We start from the raw sequence: 21264 nt of genomic DNA on the forward strand, positions 1-21264 counted from the left end.
TAACGTCCCTTTAACCTTTGGGATTTTTTAGGCAAGGGCAGAATCAGAGGAATTTTGGTATAGATTAATTAAAAATTCAACCCATTTGCTAGCAGAATTAAATCATAAAGTGGTACCTAAAGTTTAAAAACCACTGCATAAAACACTTGGCACCTTTGCATGCTCTGCAGTGATTAAAGAATCAATAACCTCAGAGTAAGTAAGGGGCGGGCGCCAGGTGATCGAAACTTTAGAAACCACTGCATACCACTCTGACCCTTACAGTGATTAAATGTTTGAATCACTGTAGAGTATTTGACGCGCCAGGCACCAAGTGGTATTTGGCTACGCTATTTTCATAGAGCAAAATACACCCTTGCATCCATTTTTGAACACAAGGGTGCATTTTACGCTATGACAACAGCTCCAAATGCCCACTCACACTGGAATTCCGCTGAATCTGGTGGAATTTTAATGTAATTCTACGATTCTATGGAATCAAACTATGCCAATTCCACCCACCCTCAGATTTTTTCAGTGAATTCCTAAGTTTAAAAAAAACCAAGTAAAATAAAGTATTATTACAATTTCTGTCTTTAACGTCACTTTTACCTTTTTTTTTCAATTAAATTCTATGAAGTTTTTTTAACGTAAAGTAAGATGTCCTTCAGCCGTGTGCAGTGTGCAGTTGGTTGCAGGGCCTGGCTGCAGTCAAGCAGAATTACTGATTTTGCTAAAGGGTCACAACACCAAGATATAAAAAGCAGGCCCGTTGGCTTTAGGTGAGGGTGAGTATATCAATGTAAATAAAGCAGATATATCATCTTTGACCAAAATCACCAATAAATGTATTCAAATGTATATGTTACTAATTCCCACAATGCAATATTTAATAAAAGTGATTGTTAAAAATGTTCAATAAAGTTTTATTCAAAAATGTAATAAAATCAACATTTTCATCCCACAAAATTAAATCATAAAAATCATCACTGGAGGGCCTTGCACTCTGGGACCTTACCCTCCCAACAGGGATGTATGTTGTTACAACGCATGCTTTTAGCACGCATGCTGTAACAACGCGGTTGTTGGATAGTGAATATTTTAATTTACTATTCCAACACCAGTCCCCGTTGACACTAGGGAAGGTGTTGGATAGTAAATTAAAAGTATTCCCTATCCTTGAGCGCCCCCCAGAGTCATGCGTTGTAATAGAATGCGATTTAAAAACCGCGTTGTAATAGCACTGCATGCTAAAAGTTTCGTCGTAAACGACCTTCCCCTCCCACCAGGCTTAAGGGTATTCCAACCCTGCCCTCTTATATGTTTTGTACCATTTTTCCAGGACTCCCAGCTAAGTTCTGAGTATTAATATGGCTACCGCCACATCGTTGTTCATGTGGTGGCAGTCAATCGGATCCGTGGTGGCAGTCAATCAGATCTTGTCTCAAGGTAAAATATACATACTTTAGTTTTGCACAAAGACTGCCCAAGTGCATTGGACAGCTTTACATGCGTACCAGATTAGATTACAGAAGGTCGTATTTGTAAAAAGAAATAGGGGCAGGGTAGGAACACTCTCACCCTCAAGACCACTGTTTCTTTTTTTCATCTTCCCGAAATTCGTGGAGGATCCATAGCAAAAAACGAAAAATCAAGAATGGTCGCCCGTATTTGTGTTTTTTTTTTGCCCCCGGATAGGGCAGGTCCCGGAGGGATTTTTCTAATTATATTATGAGGCTTGGCCTTACGTATACGTTGGAGAGGGGCTGTAGCCCCCCTCCCGGACAGATATCGGCCCCAGGCACCCAACCCCTTGCGGCCCAGTCTTGTATAAAAAGGGTAAGAGGGGCACACAGCCCTCCTCCCTGGGCTGATTTCAGCCACGGGGACCCCATCCCCCAGGGTGCAGCTGAAATTAGATAAGGGAGGGGGGGCGCAGTCCCCTCCTCTCTGAGCCATTAATGGCCCTGGGGACCCCAACCCCCAAAGTCAGCTCCAGCTCACTCCTGTGGTGCCCACCCCTGGAACATTATTCCAAACCACAGGAGAAACTTGTAGCTACACTTGAGATCTGAGTACAGTATCATGTAACCATGTCTCAATGGAAGGGTACAATATAAAGAGAAAATTTATTACAGAAAAACAAAATCACGTAATATCAACTTTTGGTTTTAAGCACAATTGTATTAACAACAAAGGCATAAGATTATGCTTTCAAGGGTTACAATGCAGCATCAACCATGCTTTTTAAGTTGTGTACTAAGTGTAAGGTTAACATGTTGTGCTCGTGAACAAATATTTAAACAGCGTAAGTGAAACACGTGAAAAAAGTAAAACTGAGGAATATTTTGAATAATTATTATGCATGAACTTTATCATTACAGTACAGATCGTGAAAAATCATGTCTTAATTAGCAATTCCAATTTAGCTGGTACAAGTCGATGACGTTTCGACCTTCATGACTAGAGGTCATTATCAGGAAAAGAATGACACAAGGAAGAAGTTAGCTGTCTAATGGGGGAGAACATTTATTTAACCCTTGTATCAATTAACTTGAGCCAATGCAAGATTGCATAAGGGACCTGTGTTAAGGTACTTGAACGCAATCCAAGGCACCTTAGCAGAAAAGTAGAGAGGAGAAGAAAGGCTAACATGAGCCAGTACTAGCGTTACTAGGATGAAGAAGCCTCCTCAAAATCAATTGAAGGGTGGCGAATACGCTCACGTGGAGGGAACCAGAGAGGGAAGAGAGGATCCACTGTGGTCTATCAGGGATTATAGTAATTAGGTCAGAAATGAGCCAGTTCACTGGACTGTTGAGAAAAAAAATGGAGTTCCTCCCGTTCCACTTTCAGTACCATTGCCTTCTCTTCCCTGGTTAGTATCAGCACACGTTTGTGGCTGCAATTAAGTTAACAGTGTGCACAGCCTTAACTTTTATTTCTCTCTGCTAATGCAGATGCATCCTTGACTGCGTGAATACACCAGCCAAGACTATTGGTTTTCCTCACTTTAGAAGCTAAGACCGCCATCAATCCTTTTGAAGGCTATAATCACAACACTGGTGAGTCCTATGCCAATACATTTCTGACTACGTAATTTCTCACTTTCTATATCATACATTGACCAGGATGTTCCTGCTTTTGTCTCAACAGCCCATGGAACTGGACCGTTTCAGACCTAATTACGTGCAATCCCTGGCAGACATTTATTGACTCCCATTGAGATACTGTTGCATGATACACCTCCGGGAAAAATCGCTTTCCCTGCCCGCATTGGGGCAGGCAGGGAAACATGTATTTGCTCTTGCTTGACAGGATCAATTTCAAAGCTCCTGCCAAGCGAGAGCAAACATGAAGTATGCTTCCAGCTGGAAGGAGCTTGAAAAATGCTCCCACCAGCTGGAAGCAGACTTAAAATCTATTTCCCTGCCCACACTGATGCGTGCAGGGAGACTGATCTGAATAATGCTCCCGCCCGCAGGGAGCACCTTTTTAGCTGCTCCCTGGGGTTGGGAATGATGCCAGCTCCCGCTGGCTGCCGGGAGCCGGCTGTGGCGGTCTTGGGGTTCCCATTGCGGCACCCACCCTTTGTTGGCATGGCCCAGGGGATGGGGTCCCTGGGGCTGAAATTGGCCCAGGCAGTGTCCCCTTCCCTTTAATTATTGTCCGGAACCCAAGGGATGGGGTTCTCGGGCTGATATAGGCCCTCCCCCTTTAATTGGTGGCTGGGCCCTGGGGGATGTGGTCCTTGGGGCCAAACTAGCCCAGTGAGGGGGGCTGCGTGCCCCACTCCCCCTTGAGTAATTGGCCAGTGATAATTAAGTAAATGATAATGATGGTAAGCTCCTCAGGGCATGTAAACACAAATGGGGCTGTCCCTAGTTGGTATTCCTACAGGATTTCTAGAAATGCGTATCCAGTGGGGGCATCTCACAAAAAGTGAAGGACTGGCCTCACACACCACCTGGTGTCATGCTTCATCATAGGCCGTCCTCGCCCTCTAAAAACTTCGTTTGATACAGGGCGGGCATACACTTGGAGACAGGGATGCACTTCTAAACTAAGCTCCTCGGGGCAGCCAGTTCACTAACCATTACAACGCAGAAGCATTCCTAGATTCTGAGCAACAATCTTGTAAAAAAAAGAGAGCCCACAATGAAAACCTTGAATGACATTGCCACATGTAGCTAGTGGGAGATCTAATGGTGGAGTCAGTGGGCATCCATAGCACTCTAAAATCAAAATGAACAAACTTTTATTTTATCAACTTCATAGTAAATTGGAAACACTAGTGCAAACATCGTTTTATGCCTGCAATAAGAGGTTGACCATGATTGAAAAGGTGCATTCCGGATTAATAAAATCCAACGGGCTGTATCGCTGTCAATAATCCAGTCTGTCCTACTGATTTGGAAATCATGTAGCGAGAGAGTTGTTCCGCTATAGCCGTTCCATTAGCTTCAATAGGGAATAATGACAGGGTGGGAAATGGGTTCCCAGCTCCACCCTCAAAAAGCAGCTGGATAACCAATGTAACATAATGTCAAGGCATGTTTTCACCCCCACAGTTGATAATACTCTTCTTACTCCTTTCCCACTCAATCCAGGCCAGGTGAAATAAGATTGCGCTAACAGTCGGAGGCATCCGACTAAAGTAACTCCATCGAAGACTCCCTCAATGTTAGATCTCCCACCTGATGTCACACCGTTTGTTGCAATTTTAGTGAAAGTACCGCACTGAAATAAGGTTCAACACAAATATTTTCTCAGTTAAAAAATAATGTTGTTCACTGGTTTGATGGGCGAATTGGGGGAGGTTGTTTCTTATTCCAAAATATACATATGATCATACACACAGCCAAGACTGATTTGGACTCCAAGTTTTTTAGGGGGATTGTATAGTGATTCATGTTGATCAGCCTGGCCTAGCTGATGTCACAGCTTTCCCGTTTCCAAGGTGCCCATTCTGTAATCGAGGTTCTACCTTTGGATTATTTTTATAAACCACATTTGACACAAGGAGTATTTAGTCTTCCTGTTTCCAGCTGCCTACGAAGTTCCACTTTACCTGACAATTTTAATATTCAATAACTAACAGGTTTGAGACCCTGAGTACACTGGATAATGATGATTGACTTGATAATGCGCCCAGAGATATGATTAACCTTCGCCCTTCTGGTAATGTAAATGACAAAATACCAGTCCGTTTTTCAAGTACAGGGGTGTGACATTAGCAAGGTGTGAATCCCAGTCCGAGTCAAACCGCAGGCTAACCCAAAGAAAATGAGACTTGTTAAGACAAATCACAAATGAGAAACACAGAGATAATGTTTGGTGCATCCACAGAAATTAGGGCAAAGGAAACGAATTCGGTCTTCTTTGAAGAGAAAAGAGACTGTAGGAAGCTGGTGTAAGGATTTATTCCAAGTGACGCCCACGAAGAATTAGGGTATCTCCATTTATCTGTCCCGAGGAAGACCCAGTGGTGTGATCTAATATCACACATTGTATATATGAGTTGAATTGTTGACGGAACTAAAGAGCTGGCTTGCATTACGTGATTGTGTTGGATAAAAGAGTTGGATCTCTTCACTTGTCCTGATGAAATATATTAGGAGACTTTAAAGCAGGCCAAGAGCAACTGAGATTCATTTCTTTTTAAATGTGCTATATTATAGTAAAGCATATTCACATACTGTACAAGCACTTTTTCCTTTTCACTGTACACAGAACACTTTGTTTGAGATATATTGCAATGTGTACTAATGTTAAACAACATATGTGAAATGCATGAACAACTTACGTGAGTTTGGAATCTATAATGTAATTAATGTATTTTAGGAGAGGATTGTTGCGCAACCTCCCACTGACTGTGGAAATACCACAAGTTAATCCGACAAAACCATATGTGCTTTTTGTACTGCAAATCTACATGTCATCAGCAGGTCACATTTAAATCACTATCAGTCGAAATAGATGTTTATCATGCTGAGGTAGATAAAACAAGGACCACACAGTTGAGGTATTTAAGTACTTGTTTTATGCAATGAGAGGCAAACTAACTGTAGTGTGAGCTATGCAAATGTTCACGTATTATTAACACTCTCCTACAGAAGAAGCTTGGGATGGTGGTAACTGAAACTAGGTCTGTATATTTGAACAGAGTGTGCTCAGGTCAAACATATAACTCACAATGCTTCACAGATAAAGTACCTCAGACTCACTACTTGGGGAGGCTGAGGGTCTGTGGGGGTGGAGCTTCGCATAGGCTTATACCCTTAACCAGCAAAAAAAGACTGAAATCCGATATTTTGCATCAAAATAATTGATGTGATACAGAGTTGGGAGTGCCCACCACAAGAATACAGTCAGTAAAAACATGTGGGTTTGGTTTAACTGAGAGCTTTCCTTCGGTCAAAGGAACCAATCTGTAGGAAAAGCACAAATGTCTAGGTCCTGCTTAGAAAGGTTCCTCCTGCTTTTGAAGACCAATTACAGAATAAAATTCAAAAGAGTACTGGTGCTGTTGCACCTTGACTTCCATAATTCAGTCTACAGTGACCCCAAGAGAAGAACAACCAGCTCATACAATCCAAGCAGATCGACTTTGCCTTAATTGCAGGATCTTAGGCCATATAACATCTGCTCATAAAAACACACCACTGGCTCCCTGAAGAATAAAACATACAATTCAAAGTTCTGTGGACTATTTATAAGACCTCTGAGGAAAACGGGACCTAGGACCTCTTAAAATAAGCTCACCAATATACTCCAAGCCAATTCCCTCAGGTACAGCACAGCAAGACAGACCAACCAATTGGAATGTAAGAGGGGGAAACGTACACGTAAATCCATAAGAGGGAATTCAGGTCTCCTATAGGGGACATTGCAAAGCATAGCATCATGAAAGGAGCTCTGAAAGCCAACTCATTTAAGGACTATATTCAAAGTCAGATTCCAAACATGCCTGGTCTCTCCAATGAGGGACTAGGATCCTGATAGTTACCTTAATCCTGAGCGCTGGTTTTATTAACTTGTGAGTGGTCACAGTAGCTTGTACCGTTTGCTATACACTGACGTCTAAAAGGTGGGACTGAATATAAGACTGATAACAAATTAGAGTTGAAAGAGGGATTGTGGCAACATGTGCGGCATGGGAAACAATAATGAGATACATGAATATGCATAGAAGTAATGTAAAGACAGAAGGGACAGTTATTAAAGATAAAGTATTATTTTCAAATATTGAGATTTATTAGGGTAATAAGGCCATATTTTCACATACCCATCCAGATGGAATCTGCGCCTTTGGGTCTTTGTAGAATACCAGGCTGTTCCCAGCAAGAACCACCCACGATGAGGTCCAATTCTTTCTGTAAGGAGACACAATAGATGTGTCAATTTTGTGATCCCAGCTTTATTACTGTAAATTAATTCTGCATGCAGGTACTCCACCTCTGCGACACAAAGCATTTCAAGGCCAGTGGTGCTGGCAATTCAATCTCTAGGACACAACACTAAACCCATCCTAAACTGGTCTTTCAACAACCCAGCATCTGCCTCTCTTCCATCTTTAGAACACATTGCACTTCAAGCCAAGCATAATTTGCTCTTCCATCTCAAAAGCACGTAGCACGCCCATCAAAGCATGTGCTTCTCTTCCATCTGTAAGACACATAGCACCTTAACTCCTGCATGTGATACTTTTCTATACCAAGGGCACACCGCACCTTAACTCGAGCATAGTCTTCTCTTACATCTGAAAGATACAAAGCACCTCAATAAACAATAGTGTTCATGTTCCATCTCTAGGACACATTACACCTTAACCCAGGCATATGCTGCTCACCCATCTCTGATGTACAATGCACTTCAGTGCATGGAATGCTTTGCTCTCCCTCCATCTTTGCAACAGGTGGCGCCTCAATCCCATCAGGTGCTCCTTTACTCCATCTGGAATGTCCCTGCCTCAATCCCTGATGGTATACCAAACATGTCCTCCAACACGCTTCACAGCATGCATTAATTTGCTTCTCCCACTCCCAGGCCTATACTGCAATGTCTTTGTGCACAGCTTTCTAAACCATCTCTGCGATAATAGCACAATCTCTATGAATACTGTTTTTACTGACACAACTCTGCACTTCCAGTATGCACTGTCTCTGTTAAATCACCTATGTCACACATCGCTACACCACCTATAATGTACCACCAGAAGCGCAGCATGTAGGACTGAAAATTGTGGTTCCCACCTAGCACCGGGTCAAGGGCTTTTAATTAAGAAATGGACCATGTACTGAACAAGGTCTGGGTCCACCATCCCTAGATTTGAGACCTGGAATATAGGGTTCTAAAGTCATGATCATAGATCCATTGCCTGATAAACACAGCTTGCGGGCCACGCTTTATTGCCCTCTCTGACCACCATTACATATATCTTTCTCTGTACCTCAGTTTTCGCCCTCCTTCTGCTATCTTGGTCTTGTTTAGCTGGCCAGCTTTCTCCACCTCCTGATGTGGGGAAAACAAAATAATAAAACAAATTATCATTCCATGCTAATTGTAAGGGAGGTAGAAAATGAAAGACATGGAAATATGGAGGGATGGAGAAAATATGGAGGGAAAAGTCAAATTATAAGAATAAAGAAACTAGGAAAAAAGAGAAACAATGACAAAAAGGAAGAGAGAAGAAAAGTACAGGAAAAGACAAAGAAGAGAGTGAACATACTACATCTATCAGTTATGTGAGCATCAGAAAAGGGATTTTTCATACATGACCCAAAGCATATGAGCGATATTGGCCACCTTTTCATGTGCCATCCAAATTTATGCATCACCTATTAATTATTCGCCATGCATTCCTCTTTTCATTTACAAAATTCCAACCAATCATGCTTCACCCCCATCTTGTCAACTATATCCATTAAACATCTCTTCATTCACGATTCTCCATCCATCAAACATTTCCACCAATAAATCGACCGCTCATTATTCTCCCTCCCTATTAAATATAATTCACCATTTACCACCCATTCACTCTCCACCCAACCATGTACCTTCATCAGTAAAAAATGACTGTCTAAAAAGACTTCATGGTGATTTTCAGAGGTGGACACTCCAAATGAGGGCTCAAGAACTTGATAGAATACTCAAGGTGAGGCCTCCAGACCTACATGAAATATGCTAGATTACACCTCAAATGCAATACTCCAGATGAAGCCTTCAGACCCTCCATAAAATGTCTAATTCTAAACAAAGAGAGACCTTTACTTTAAAGATCATGCAGCTGCATTGAATAAGGGTACCAACAGACACTGAATGAGGCTGAGGGTGAACAACCTTATCATCCATGTGAACACCCTGCCTTCTGGACCAATCCATCACCAGGAAACTAACATCAAACAACACAAGATGATGTTGGAAATGGTGGATGTTGCACTATACAAAATCGCTGTGACATGACATAACATAACACAATCTGCACTTGAGCTTTTGCCTAGTTATCCTATGCTAAAGAAGATACAGTTGTTTTAGGTCAAGTTATTTTTTAAGATCATTCACTTTGATCTTCTGATTCTATACATTTGAATGTTGTCACAGCCACGGTAGGTCAGTATGTTCAGGGTACAAAAACAAATAAAAGTCAAGCAGTCTACTTGTACGGGTTATATTAGTTTGTTTATAAAGTAGGTTTCCATTCCATCATTAGGAGGTATGTAAAGTATGCAAGTTAAACATTTTTAAAACCGAACCAAGAAAACAAGGTGTCAGCAAGTACATTTGCTACAGCCCTTAATCTCTAAAAAGTGTGGAAAGAAGCAAACTCCTTTATTTGGGAAGAAAAGGTAAATATCAATAGAGTTTGCACTTAAAAAAATTAGAAAGATAGGGCTCAAACTACAACAGCATGGGGAGCCCGTCCTTTCTATTAACACAAATTAGCAAGTCATAACAAAGCAGCAACTATTAAGACTCACGTGGGGCATGTCATCGACCTTGGCGGACGCCTTGGGCACTGCAGGACACGGTTTTGTCTCTGTGAAACGTTCAAGGTCGTGGTGTGACAGGTTCCTTCGATGAGTGGCCTATTTACGTAGAGAGACACAGAAAACTCCACGTCATGTACATATGAATGATGATGGTACATTCGATGGGCATACCGACATTTAGGCCCTCTTTACTAATCGGCAGGTCTTCCCTGGTGGTATAATAACAGAGAAGTACATATGTTACTGTGCTATGCAGTATTACACTGCCCATTCCAAGTTAACGAGGTCGGAATGTGGAACAGCGTAAGGATGCATTTGAACCACACACGAAATCTGCATTTGTTCTCTGTTTGTGGAAAAACCATAAAGTGCGGTCATTTCTCACAACTTGGATTTTGATAGCTGATCAAATACTGTTTGAGACAGTTATCGAATTTGCCCCGCCATTTGCAACGAGGCCCTAAGTGTATGTGCTGCTTTTGTTTGTCATATTAACATCCCTCACCTTTCATCACAACTTCTAACCTCTAAATCTTTTCACCACAGCAGTGGATGACCTTACATATTGGCGAATAGTCACTTCTCTCTCAATAAATACACATCTTGAAAAATGAAACACCTCAAATTTTAAACACAATGGGAATTCTGAAAATAATGTGGCTCAATGATTCCTTCCCAACACAATTCTCAACGCATCTGGTCATCCAACCATCCATCCACCCTTCCTGCTCTCCATTCACCCTTCCTTCTCTTTATCCATCCAGCCATCCATCTCTACATCATTCTTTCATCCTCCATCCTCCCCTCTATCCTCCTTTACATCCATCTCAATTCACCCTCATTTACATCCACCTTCCCCTCCATCCATCCAACTCTATCTCTTCACACACATCTACCCACCAATCCATTCGCCATTTTACCCATTCACCTTTCTATATATCAACCTTTCTGTCCATGCATTCATCCATCCATGCACTCATCCTTCTGGCCCCTCCATCCGTCCTTCCCTCTCTCCCTTTACCTCCTTCCCTCCATATTTCATGCTCACTTGTTTCATGTGTTCTGCCATCCGACAACTATATATTATTTTCTAGCAGTAGTATTTAAGTTTGGAAGCTAGTGTCTCAGAGCAAAGTCAATGGAGCCTACACATGCTAAAGATTTGTATGTTACATTCACTGCCCTGTGGCACAACCCACCCCCAGGCTGCTGAAGTGAGGAGTTGATGACACCTTGTTGAGACGGATTGTTGCTGAGACAGGCCCTTGGTGCTACCTCAGACTCTGACACATATCAAGCGAGGCTGGCATCTGACAGACTGGTCCTTCTCCAGGAAAGTTTCATAGAGACTAGTGTTGTAGCGTGATTTCTTCCCTTCTTTCTTTGCATTGATATTCTTCCTTCTGTTCCGCCTGAATGACTGTGGAATGTATAATGATGTCACGGAATGTTTGAGAGCTTGGTCTTGCTTAGAGTGTCAGTTGAAGATTGGAGGCTGAGCAGCAGGGAGGCTGCTCCTGGTGGGGCTACACTACCATCTTACTACCATTTTACAACATCTATAACTGAAACTTAATAATGGAACTACTTAGAACTTACGACTTGTCTGCATATGGATTTTCACACTTCGACATCTAGCATAGAAAGAAATCCCAAGCAGGGGGCGGATAATGTGCCCTGAATAGCACACTTGTTGAGAAGCCCCACCGCTACCAGATTCCGGCATGCCTACTTTCGCTTGACGTGGAGAGGGCTTTTGATAGAGTGAATTGGTCTTTCCTTCGAGCAGTCTTGGGCAAGGTGGGACTGGGCATAGCATCTTATATCGCCTCAACAGCCACCGTCCGTATTAATGGGAAGCACATGGCTCCTATTGACATCCTCAGGGGCACACAAAAGGGGTGTCCATTGTTGCCCCTTTTATTTGCCACAGTAGTTGAACCGCTGGCCATCACAAATCCGCCGCAAAGCTGATGTGGTGGGGATCCCCTTTGGGGGCTGGGACCATAAGATTAGCTTTTTCACAGATGATCATTTGCTCACTATCTCTCAGCCTTCTATCTCTCAACTGGCAGTCATTGCTTGTCTGACTGCTTTTGAGCCAGTATCCGGCTTCAAAATCTACATGTCCACATCGTGCGCACTCAATCTGACCATACCCCAGCATGACCTTCCTGCGCTGCGCAATTTGGCACCGATCTAATAGTCCCCAGATATGATTCGAATCTGGGTCTAAACCTCACTCCTACACTCACATCTTGGACACGGGCTAACTGACTGCAATTCCCTCGCTCCATTTTTGCGGATACCTGTTGGTGGAAACCCCTCCACATCTCTTAGTGGGGTCGGGTTAATGTCGTAAAAATGAATGCACTCCCCCGGGTTCTCTACCTTTTCCATACTTTTCCCTCTCCGATCCCACAAGAGGATATCACAGGCTTGCAACAAGACATACGTTCCTTCGTCTGGGACAGGAAACGTCCTAGGATATCTAACTCCTCAATGATGCAGTGTCGAGACAGGGGCAGCCAGGCCTGCCCTAACTATCATAAATATTACTGGGCCACCCACTTACGATATATTTCCGAATGAGCGGTGCAGGAGAGTGAGAAGCACTGGTTCCACATGAACCTGGCAGTAGCCTGCCAGCCTCTTTGGGATCTAGACTGGCTACCCAAACACACCCAACCGCACAATGCTTATATTGCTACCCCCACTAAGCCAGTGCTTGACTTATGGGACAGACTGGTGACTAAGAAGCAGCTTACTACCTTCCTCTCCCCTAATACCCCTATTGCCAATAATCCTGATTTTACACCTGCGCTGCTGCCCCAGTCCTTTGCTGGCTAGGGGGTTGGAGACTGTAGGACATTGTGTGACAGCCTTGTTAGGACCTCCAGGAAGTCCTTCAATCAGTGCAAGGCTGACCACGACCTCCCTGAGACAGCGAGACTGCAGTATTGTCAACGGCAGCATCGGGCGTTGCATCCCTCCATTTATCCTGGGGTTGACCCTATACACGCTTCAAAAAGCTGGTGAGGGTGTATGATGGGTCTAGGAGACTCATATCTAAGACATACAGCACCCTTCAACACTCCACATCCCCTCACACCCACACATAACAAACTTGTTGGCAAACTACCATCACAAAGGGCATTTCACTCAAACAATGGGAGACCCTATGGTGCAATATACCCAAAGCGACCCTATGGCGCAATATACCCAAAACATACCATAGCCTATTCCTCAAGGAGACACCATACAAGCTTATGTTCCAATGGTATTATATACAACTCAACTTTCCTCCATTTACCCATCCACTGCCTCCCTTTGAGGCAGTGTTGGCTGGTAGTTGAAGATTTCTGCCACATACAGTGGTCCTGCAGCCTTATGACTACTTATTGGAAGGAGATCCTGGGTCACTTTAAGGCCAATGTAGGGTTCCCACTCCCTGCCTCCTACATCATGATTACTCTTGGTGTCCAACCTATTGCCTTGGAAGCGATGAACCATGCCGACTGGAAACTTATTAGCTACATGCTGCCTACAGCACGGCAGCTAGTGGGATTGGTATGGAAAACGACAACTCACCCCTCTGCTGCTCAGTAACTCTCTCGCTTAAGGCACGTGATGGTGATGGAACAACTCTTAACTCTTAACTCGGACTGAAGCAAAATTTCAATCTGTCTGGCGTCTCATTGATTCAATATCTCATACGCTTAGATTTTACCTATTCCAACTAGCTAAGACTAAGGGCATTGCAGCTCTTAGCCTGACACTCGTCCCAGGGCTTCACCTCAGTAGCGGATCTATCCCTCTCCCAGTGTGAATAGCACCCATACCTGCATTACACTACAACACTGCTCCTAGATTTGGCTTGTATATTGACCACGTTGACCTGCACTTGATGTACACTGTTGTTTCTGTGTTTTTCCAGTTTGTTTTGCGGCACGCCATATTGTGGATGACCTTGTAATCCGACAATTTATTGCTGGTCTTATCTTTCTCCAATTGGCCATAAACCATACGCTCTGTCTGTTTGCTATGCAATGCTTGATCTCCTTTCATACTATGTAACATTGGTGACCATGTCGTAATCTATTGTACTAAATTGGAATTTTCAATAAAGAGATTCTGAGTTAAAAAGAAAGGAAGAAATCATCTCTCATTTTGGCGAGGGGTCACTAGTATGATCCCTGATTAGCAAGGACCAGTTGAGTGAAAACCCGAGTCTTGAAGTAGATGGAATCAAGGGGAAAGTTTTGGAAATCATACAGTAACATTTCACAAAGGTCCTGTTGGAACTGGGGTCACCAGTTCCCAGAGGGTAGCATGGCATGAGCGGGTAGGCATCCGAAAGCTTACGTGTAAAGTGACCATACAGCACACACAACCACTGAGACTGTAAAATGGGCACGCAATGACTGACACCACTCCAGTAAGTTTGCATAAAAATTAGATAACTTTTATGTAGAGCAGAGTCAGGGAAATCAAGAATTACAGTATCAATATCTCATTAGTTTTCCTTCAGACTACATAGGTTTCAACACTTTGTAATAAATGCTCAGATGAATAAATATTAAATATCAGATAAATATTGAATATTAGATGATATTAAGTATAGATAACCACAGGCCTGACCTCAGCCTTGCTTCTTGCCAGCACCTGTAAGAAATACATTAAGGAGACAACCAAATGACATTGCATCTCATTGGTTCTGCAGGCATTTTACCCACTTCTCACCAAGCAAGAGTGAGCGTTTTACAGCAGTAAACATATAAATAAATAACTGTAGGCTTCCCGTAAATATGGCACTAGATGGGAGAAAATATTTCATTAAGAATAAACATCCCCTTGTGCAGGATTAACCATCTTAAGAAACACTCCCAACAAGAGAGAGCATTTCCTAAATTGGGGCATTAAGCAGTCCAACAGCAGAGAAGAACTTTTCATCAGGTATACATCAACCTTTCATCCGGTAACACTGGCTCTGTTCACTAGGCAAGATCTACCACCTTTTCAGGTAATCTAGCATTCCTTCCGGCCAGAATAACATTCGAGGAATCAGCAGGGATAATAACATTTTCTTATTCAGGAGCCAACAGGGCATAAAGCTGACTTATTCAGCAGAGGCAGACATTCCTTTAGCCACATTAAACATCTACCTCAGGGGGTAAAAGCTTCAGGGAAAATCAGGCAACGTGTGAAAATGTGCATTTCCCTAAGCATATAAAACTTGGCTATGCATATCAAACATTTCCTCAAAGGTTGGGCAACAGCTCATTATACAGATCTAACATCTTATCCGGCAGCAAGCCCACCCTTCTTTAAGGAAAAATGACCTTCTCAGTATATGAGACAACCAGTTCATTAAGGAACAGTAAACAGGTCATGGAAAATTAGGCAGGGGAAAACTCAGAGCCCAACTGTTGCATCTACACAACCTGGAATTAGGCTGAATTACAGCTCTCTGGCAGTAAGGCAATTTTAGACATCTCCTTAAGTAACTGAGGGCCTTCCTATAGGCATTGCACTAGGCAGGATTAAACATTTAATTAGCCAGTGCCAAGTATTTTAATAGGGCATTTCATCATAGTATGCAACAGGGCATTTCATCCCCCCTTAAGCAGGAATAACATTTCCTTACCCAGAGATCAACATTTCGGTACCTACACTAAGCAGGCATGAACATTTCAGTAGGGTTAAACCAACCCTTTCATTAGGCAACAGTAACCCTTTAGAGATCAGGCAACATCTCGCTATGCAAAAATAAGCATCCCAGTACATAAGGCAAACATTTAATTAATCTCTTCGAGCAAGCATAGGCATTTTCGTGTAGCAGGAATGAGCCTTTCCTTGGGTGGAATAACCAGTTCTCTAATCAGGGCCTAGCAATAACTGTTAGTGACCTTTGCCCCAGCTGGGGGTCAACTTTCGCGGCCCTGCAGTCCCGCGAGGGTCTTACCCCGATTCAGCTGGTCCACTTGGGGTTAATTAGGGCCTACGGGACCCACAACAGACTTGTCCCCAGGGGAGGGGTGAACTCGGGCCCTCCCCGGCCTTCCACCCTCCTCCCTGGTGTCACCTCAATCTTCGGCTCTTCTGGGAGCCCTTGCGGTGTTTGAGGCCGGGTAGGAAAAGCTCCGGCCCTCCCGGAGGCCTCACACGGCCAGGGGATCTCTTCCAGCCTCTCTGGAGCTCACGGGCTCCTCCTGAGCTGGCGCCGGCAGGTGGGGGCTCGGACTCTCTCGGAGCCCTCCCCGATGATGTCCGGCTGTTCCCGGGCCTTCTACAACCTCCACGGCCCGGGAACCAGAATGAATGTGGTGCAGGAGGGACTAGGCCGCAGCGGCCAATGACTGTGCACCAAAGGCGGGGGCGCAGCCGGTAACGCAGCGCCCCCGTCACGGGACCTGAGAGGCAGGCTTCAAGTCCTGTCAGGCCCAGTGCGGCCTAACAAATTCCGGCGGCCCTCTCCTGACACCGGGGGCCGTCGCAACGGAACACACAACGGGGGCAGGAAAAACTCAGATGATCGCGGCGAAGATCTGAAACACCGTGTCTCTTCTCCCAGCAGCGCATGGGCAGAGGCGGTGAGTCCTGCACACAGCATTTCTCCTCACAGCGCTCTACACTTCCACAGCGCTCGCACTGGCTGAGGTGATCTGGGGCAAAACAGCGCTCTTCCTCATAGTGCTCTCCTCAGCCTCAGCGCTCACACTAGCGGCATTGATCTTGGGCCCAGGGCGCTTTCTGACACAGCGCCAGGCAGCAAATTCAGGTCCTGGGCACACAGCGCCTCGCCGATGCAGCGCTTGAAATTAATGACAGATGCTGGATGTACAGCGCTTCACAGGGGCCCTTCCAATAGATAAGACAGTTCAGACAGCACCGGCAGGACAGGTAGTCCAGGATGCTAGCGCTAGGGAATAGGGGCGCTTAGCCAGCAGACAGTTCATTTAAGTTGGAATCAGATCAGCAGGACCAACAGGACAGGCCAAACAACAGTGGCAAACCAGCAAAAGGGGTCCCAGGTGGCGTCAGGGAGCGCGGGGAGCGACACAGCACCAATACCTGGTTGATTTCTCAATAGTCCTGTGGTGGTTTGGTTTCTTCTTGGCGCTTTATGTTTCTTGCGCCCTTGTAGATAACAGTCTCTGGGTTCCTTGAAGGGGGGGGGGGGGTTGGAGTTGATGGCTGATAACAAATCTCCTCAGCCAGTTCCCTTCAAGTTGTCCCTGGGTTCCCCTCCCGCCGGGCCAGGTCAATGGGCTAGCTCAGGATACCTCAACACTTGGAAGGCAGCACCTAAGCCCTGTCACTCCCAGTATCATAGGACCCTGACTAGGCCCCACTGCCTAAAACTCCTGCGTAGGTTCTCCCCCAGGGCTGTGCTCCCTCAGTCTGACAGGAAAGTTTCCCTCCCTTTCCTTATATAGTGCCAGTTGACAGTTGGCAGTGGCAGTTGGTGTCACCTCACCTGTTCCAGAAGGTTCCAGGAGGTTCTAGGAGGTTCCACCATTCTAACTAAGGGCAGGCTGGCAGGCTGGTATTGATACATTGTTTGGAGGGTTCCAGCCAGCTCCTGGCTAATTACATCAGCGTTGTGCTGGCCTCCGATCGCAAACATCGCAGCTCCTCCAACTCGCATGAGCTACTCATATTAACTTCTCACGCTGGTGCCAAGTTGTTTGTTTGGGTGGTTTAATAGTGGGTGGCAGCAGGAGGTGAGAGGAAAATGGGAGGACAAGGAAGGAGCTGATGAGGTGTTAAAAACAGCCCCTGCAGCACCAGAGGGTGGTGAAAGGGACTCTGCTGTGTGCATTAACTTAGTGCAGACAGCTCCTTATGCCCTGTTGAAATCCATATCCATGATGTTGATATAAAAGATTCCTTTATTAAGTGCAGCACAGTACCACAGTACTACACTCAAGCAAATCCACTGGAAACTGACTTTCTATGTTGGATTCTAGAGCGTGCTTACTGACAGAAGAACAAGAACTGCACTGGAACATATATACAGTCAATAGCCTATGCAAATATAACTCAGCTCCTCCTAATTCAATTCAATTAATTCTTTATTCAGATACAAAAAATATCTATGAAAGTACAGAATAGAAATACCAGCACAACATTAAATCGTTAGATACATAAATAAAAAGTTAAAAACAAAGAGTGCAATAAACGAGTAGCGATAAATACACAAAAATGTATACATAGAGCAAAAGGTCAGTGCAGCAAATTCATCATGGGCCTATAATTTAGATCATTAACTCAGAGGTAGTAACAATATACTACCTAGAATATAACAGCATAAAATATTAAAATGCAGACACTTTGACACGTAACATAATACAATAAAACACATACAATAAAATTATGCGTCCCGTATAAAGGTTAAGTCAGATATCAGGCATACAATCAAAACTGTTTATACTGTGCTCATAGAGGCGGGGGAGTGAACAGCCAGTCTCAGGAAAGTGCTAACACGGAGGGTTACATTTTCCCCATTGAGCATGACAATATCCCTGTATGCCACCTTAAAATTAGTAATGGCCGAAGCCTTAAAGAAAGGGATCAGCAGCTGCTTGCTATATATTTGATAACAATTACAAAAAAATAAAAAAGTGTAGCATGGATTGGCTGCCACGATTTCCACAAGCACAGGGCATTTGCTCAAGATTAGTGTTGAAGCCTAAGGGGAATCAAAGTAAATATTTTAGAGTGCCAGCCCTAAGACGAAAGAGCAAGCTTTGTTCCCAGCGATAACTGGCTGGAAGTTTTGTGGGGGGGCCATCAGCACCCACCATACTTGTATACCGGGCGACTGAGGATTTCAAAGTTTCTTGCTTACGTCTCAAGTCGCCATAGTATTCGTGCAGGGCCCCCTGGATAATCTTTTTATTAATTCCTGCCATATTGCCTGGGTCTGTAAAAATGTGTGACAGATTACAATGGTCAGGCTAGCCTTGACAGCCGCCAACCATGGTATATCGCTACCCTTATCAGAATTAAGGCAATCAACTATGATGTCTCTACTTAATGTGGCTGCTGGATTTTGCCATACTTTTATCCAGAAAATGACTGGACGTGTCCTGATGTAGTCCTCAATAAAGGGTCATTTTAACTCATGATGGCAAACAAAGGAAAATGAACAAAACGGTGCCCCCAAAAACTCTGAGAGAATTTATTTTCTTCTACCTGGATGCTGTTGCAGTTCGCCTGGCCCCAAATTTCCGCTCCATATGTTGCGGTAGGTAAACACTGAGTTTTGTATATTTTCAATAGGGGTAACACTACCTCAGTTTTTCTCGGTTAGGGGAGGCACAGAATCGAGTTGGCTATCCTTTAAAAATGTACTCCTGCTATGTGCCAAATGAGCAGCCCAAGAGCCATTATCTGAGAATACCAAGCCCAGATATGGAAAAGTGTGTGTGTATAACAGTTTTTCGGAACCACAGTTGAATACATTAACAGAATATTTTTTGGGGCCGCAACTCATTAAAAAAAAGTTTTTTTAATTTGTGCATAAGTCCAGCTTATTCATAAAATCTACAAAACCCCCAACTAAGATGCGCAATGCATTGGGTGTGCGGCCCATTAGGACCACACAATCAGCATACACTTAGGCGGGTAGCTTGTTGCCATTGATCATTGGGACGTCCTTAGTCAATTTAGACAACTCATTACGCCGCTCATTATTTTTTAGGATAAAGAGCAGAGGGGCCAGTACACATCCCTGCCTGACCCCTCTGCCAATCACAATGTTCCTTGATACTGCCCCATCCCTACTGATCCTCACCTTAGCCCCCAGATCCCTATGTAAGTAAGCCAAAAAGTGTACTAAGGCCTCGTCCAGCCCGTAATTTAAAAGATATAGCCAAAGACGAGATCTATTTACAAAATCAAATGCTGAGGTGAGATCCATGCAGGCCAGGTAAATTGGGGACTGTCGAGCTATTGTGTATTTACCAATAATCAAATTTAGATTAAGGCATTGCTCTACAGTTCCCAATTTGCTTCTAAAACCTAACTGACATTTATCTAAAATACTTTCATCCTCAGCCCAACTCCTAATTTTATTAAATAATACCCGCCCAAGTATCTTGAGTGTGTTGTCGATCAAAGAGATCGGTCCGTAACAGCTAGGGTTGGACCTGTCCCATAATTAAACAACTCAACAAAAAGAAAACGTACTAAATTTGCAAATCATATGTAATCATTAAACTTTACCGGCGGACGACTAATCCTGCATTCCCTCTTTACTCTAGATGCCACAGACTCAGCATTGAATGATCCATTCACATTTGTTTCCACCACAACATTCTCAATGTCACCATTTTGGCTACCTATTTCAGTAGAGACGCTGCCAATCAATGCACTGGAACCAGAGCTACTTAATTGTTAATTAAAAAAATGCTTTGACTTCCTTCCAACATGGCCTGCTTCATTACCATTTACTTTTTCACCTCTGCATTTGACCACTCTCCTTACCTTCCACACTTTTCCATCCTGAGTGAACCCACTGCACTTATTTTCCTTCACAACTTTCAACATTCAAACAAATTAAGAATCACCTTCGTAGGGGGGTGTGGTCGACCGTGAAGGAAGATGGCCGTTCACTAGCGCGGCTCCGGCCAACCCAGCCCGATAAAACATACATCCGTACACTAATCTGTTGAAACATGAACCCTTGCAGCAAGACACTGTAACCGGAGACCACCGGGAGGTGATTGAGCCTAAATTTGAGGCATTTGAGCGCTCACGAACAGAGATCTGCTGCACGAGTCCCCGAGGGCCCAGCAGCGCAATCCGCAGCATAGAGGAGGGGCATATAGTGAACCCCGGGACGGAGTGCGGCAGCTGCTGAAAGCAACAGAGGAGCACCCAGCTTGTATCCAGCACACCCGACTCCGACGTGTAAGTGCGTTTCAGTGGGCATTGCACTCTACTTCAATTTGGCAGCAGCACGAGGTGTGCGTGTCCCACAGTGGAGCAAGAGAGCCCTCGAGGTGGGGAACGGCTGACGAAGGGGGCGGGGCAGTAGAGGAACCGGCGTGTAGCATCCAGCGGGATGGTTCGACTCTCCCAACACAGTTCGGGCTTGATACAGTGGCAGAGGTGGCACAACGGTGGTGGCGCCGGACCGCTGCTGCTGCCGCTTCATTGATCCTCTGGAGCGCTGACAGGGCGCACTATCGGCTACCCGCGCCACAGGCCTCATGTGGAGAGTACAAAGGGAGAGAGTGGCGAGTGGAAGCCCTCGGAGACCTCATTTGACATTATTGTAGCA

The 21264-nt window shown here is 44.3% G+C and overlaps 1 protein-coding gene across 3 annotated transcripts in view; it reads right to left on the bottom strand.

Annotated features, from left to right (window-relative positions):
- The window catches only part of ARHGAP9 (Rho GTPase activating protein 9), a 744735-nt gene that overhangs the window by 431127 nt on the left and 292344 nt on the right, over nt 1-21264 (bottom strand). For all 3 annotated transcript variants that reach the window (XM_078688987.1, XM_078688988.1, XM_078688989.1), the window contains 3 exons: nt 9960-10067; nt 8432-8493; nt 7268-7355 (listed from right to left, as the gene is read on the bottom strand). In XM_078688987.1, the coding sequence (XP_078545113.1) occupies nt 7268-7355; nt 8432-8493; nt 9960-10067 (258 nt within the window). The remainder of the gene's footprint in view (nt 1-7267; nt 7356-8431; nt 8494-9959; nt 10068-21264) is intronic.

The sequence above is a fragment of the Lissotriton helveticus genome, chromosome 1_1, assembly GCF_964261635.1.
Source record: "Lissotriton helveticus chromosome 1_1, aLisHel1.1, whole genome shotgun sequence".
NCBI lineage: Eukaryota > Metazoa > Chordata > Amphibia > Caudata > Salamandridae > Lissotriton > Lissotriton helveticus.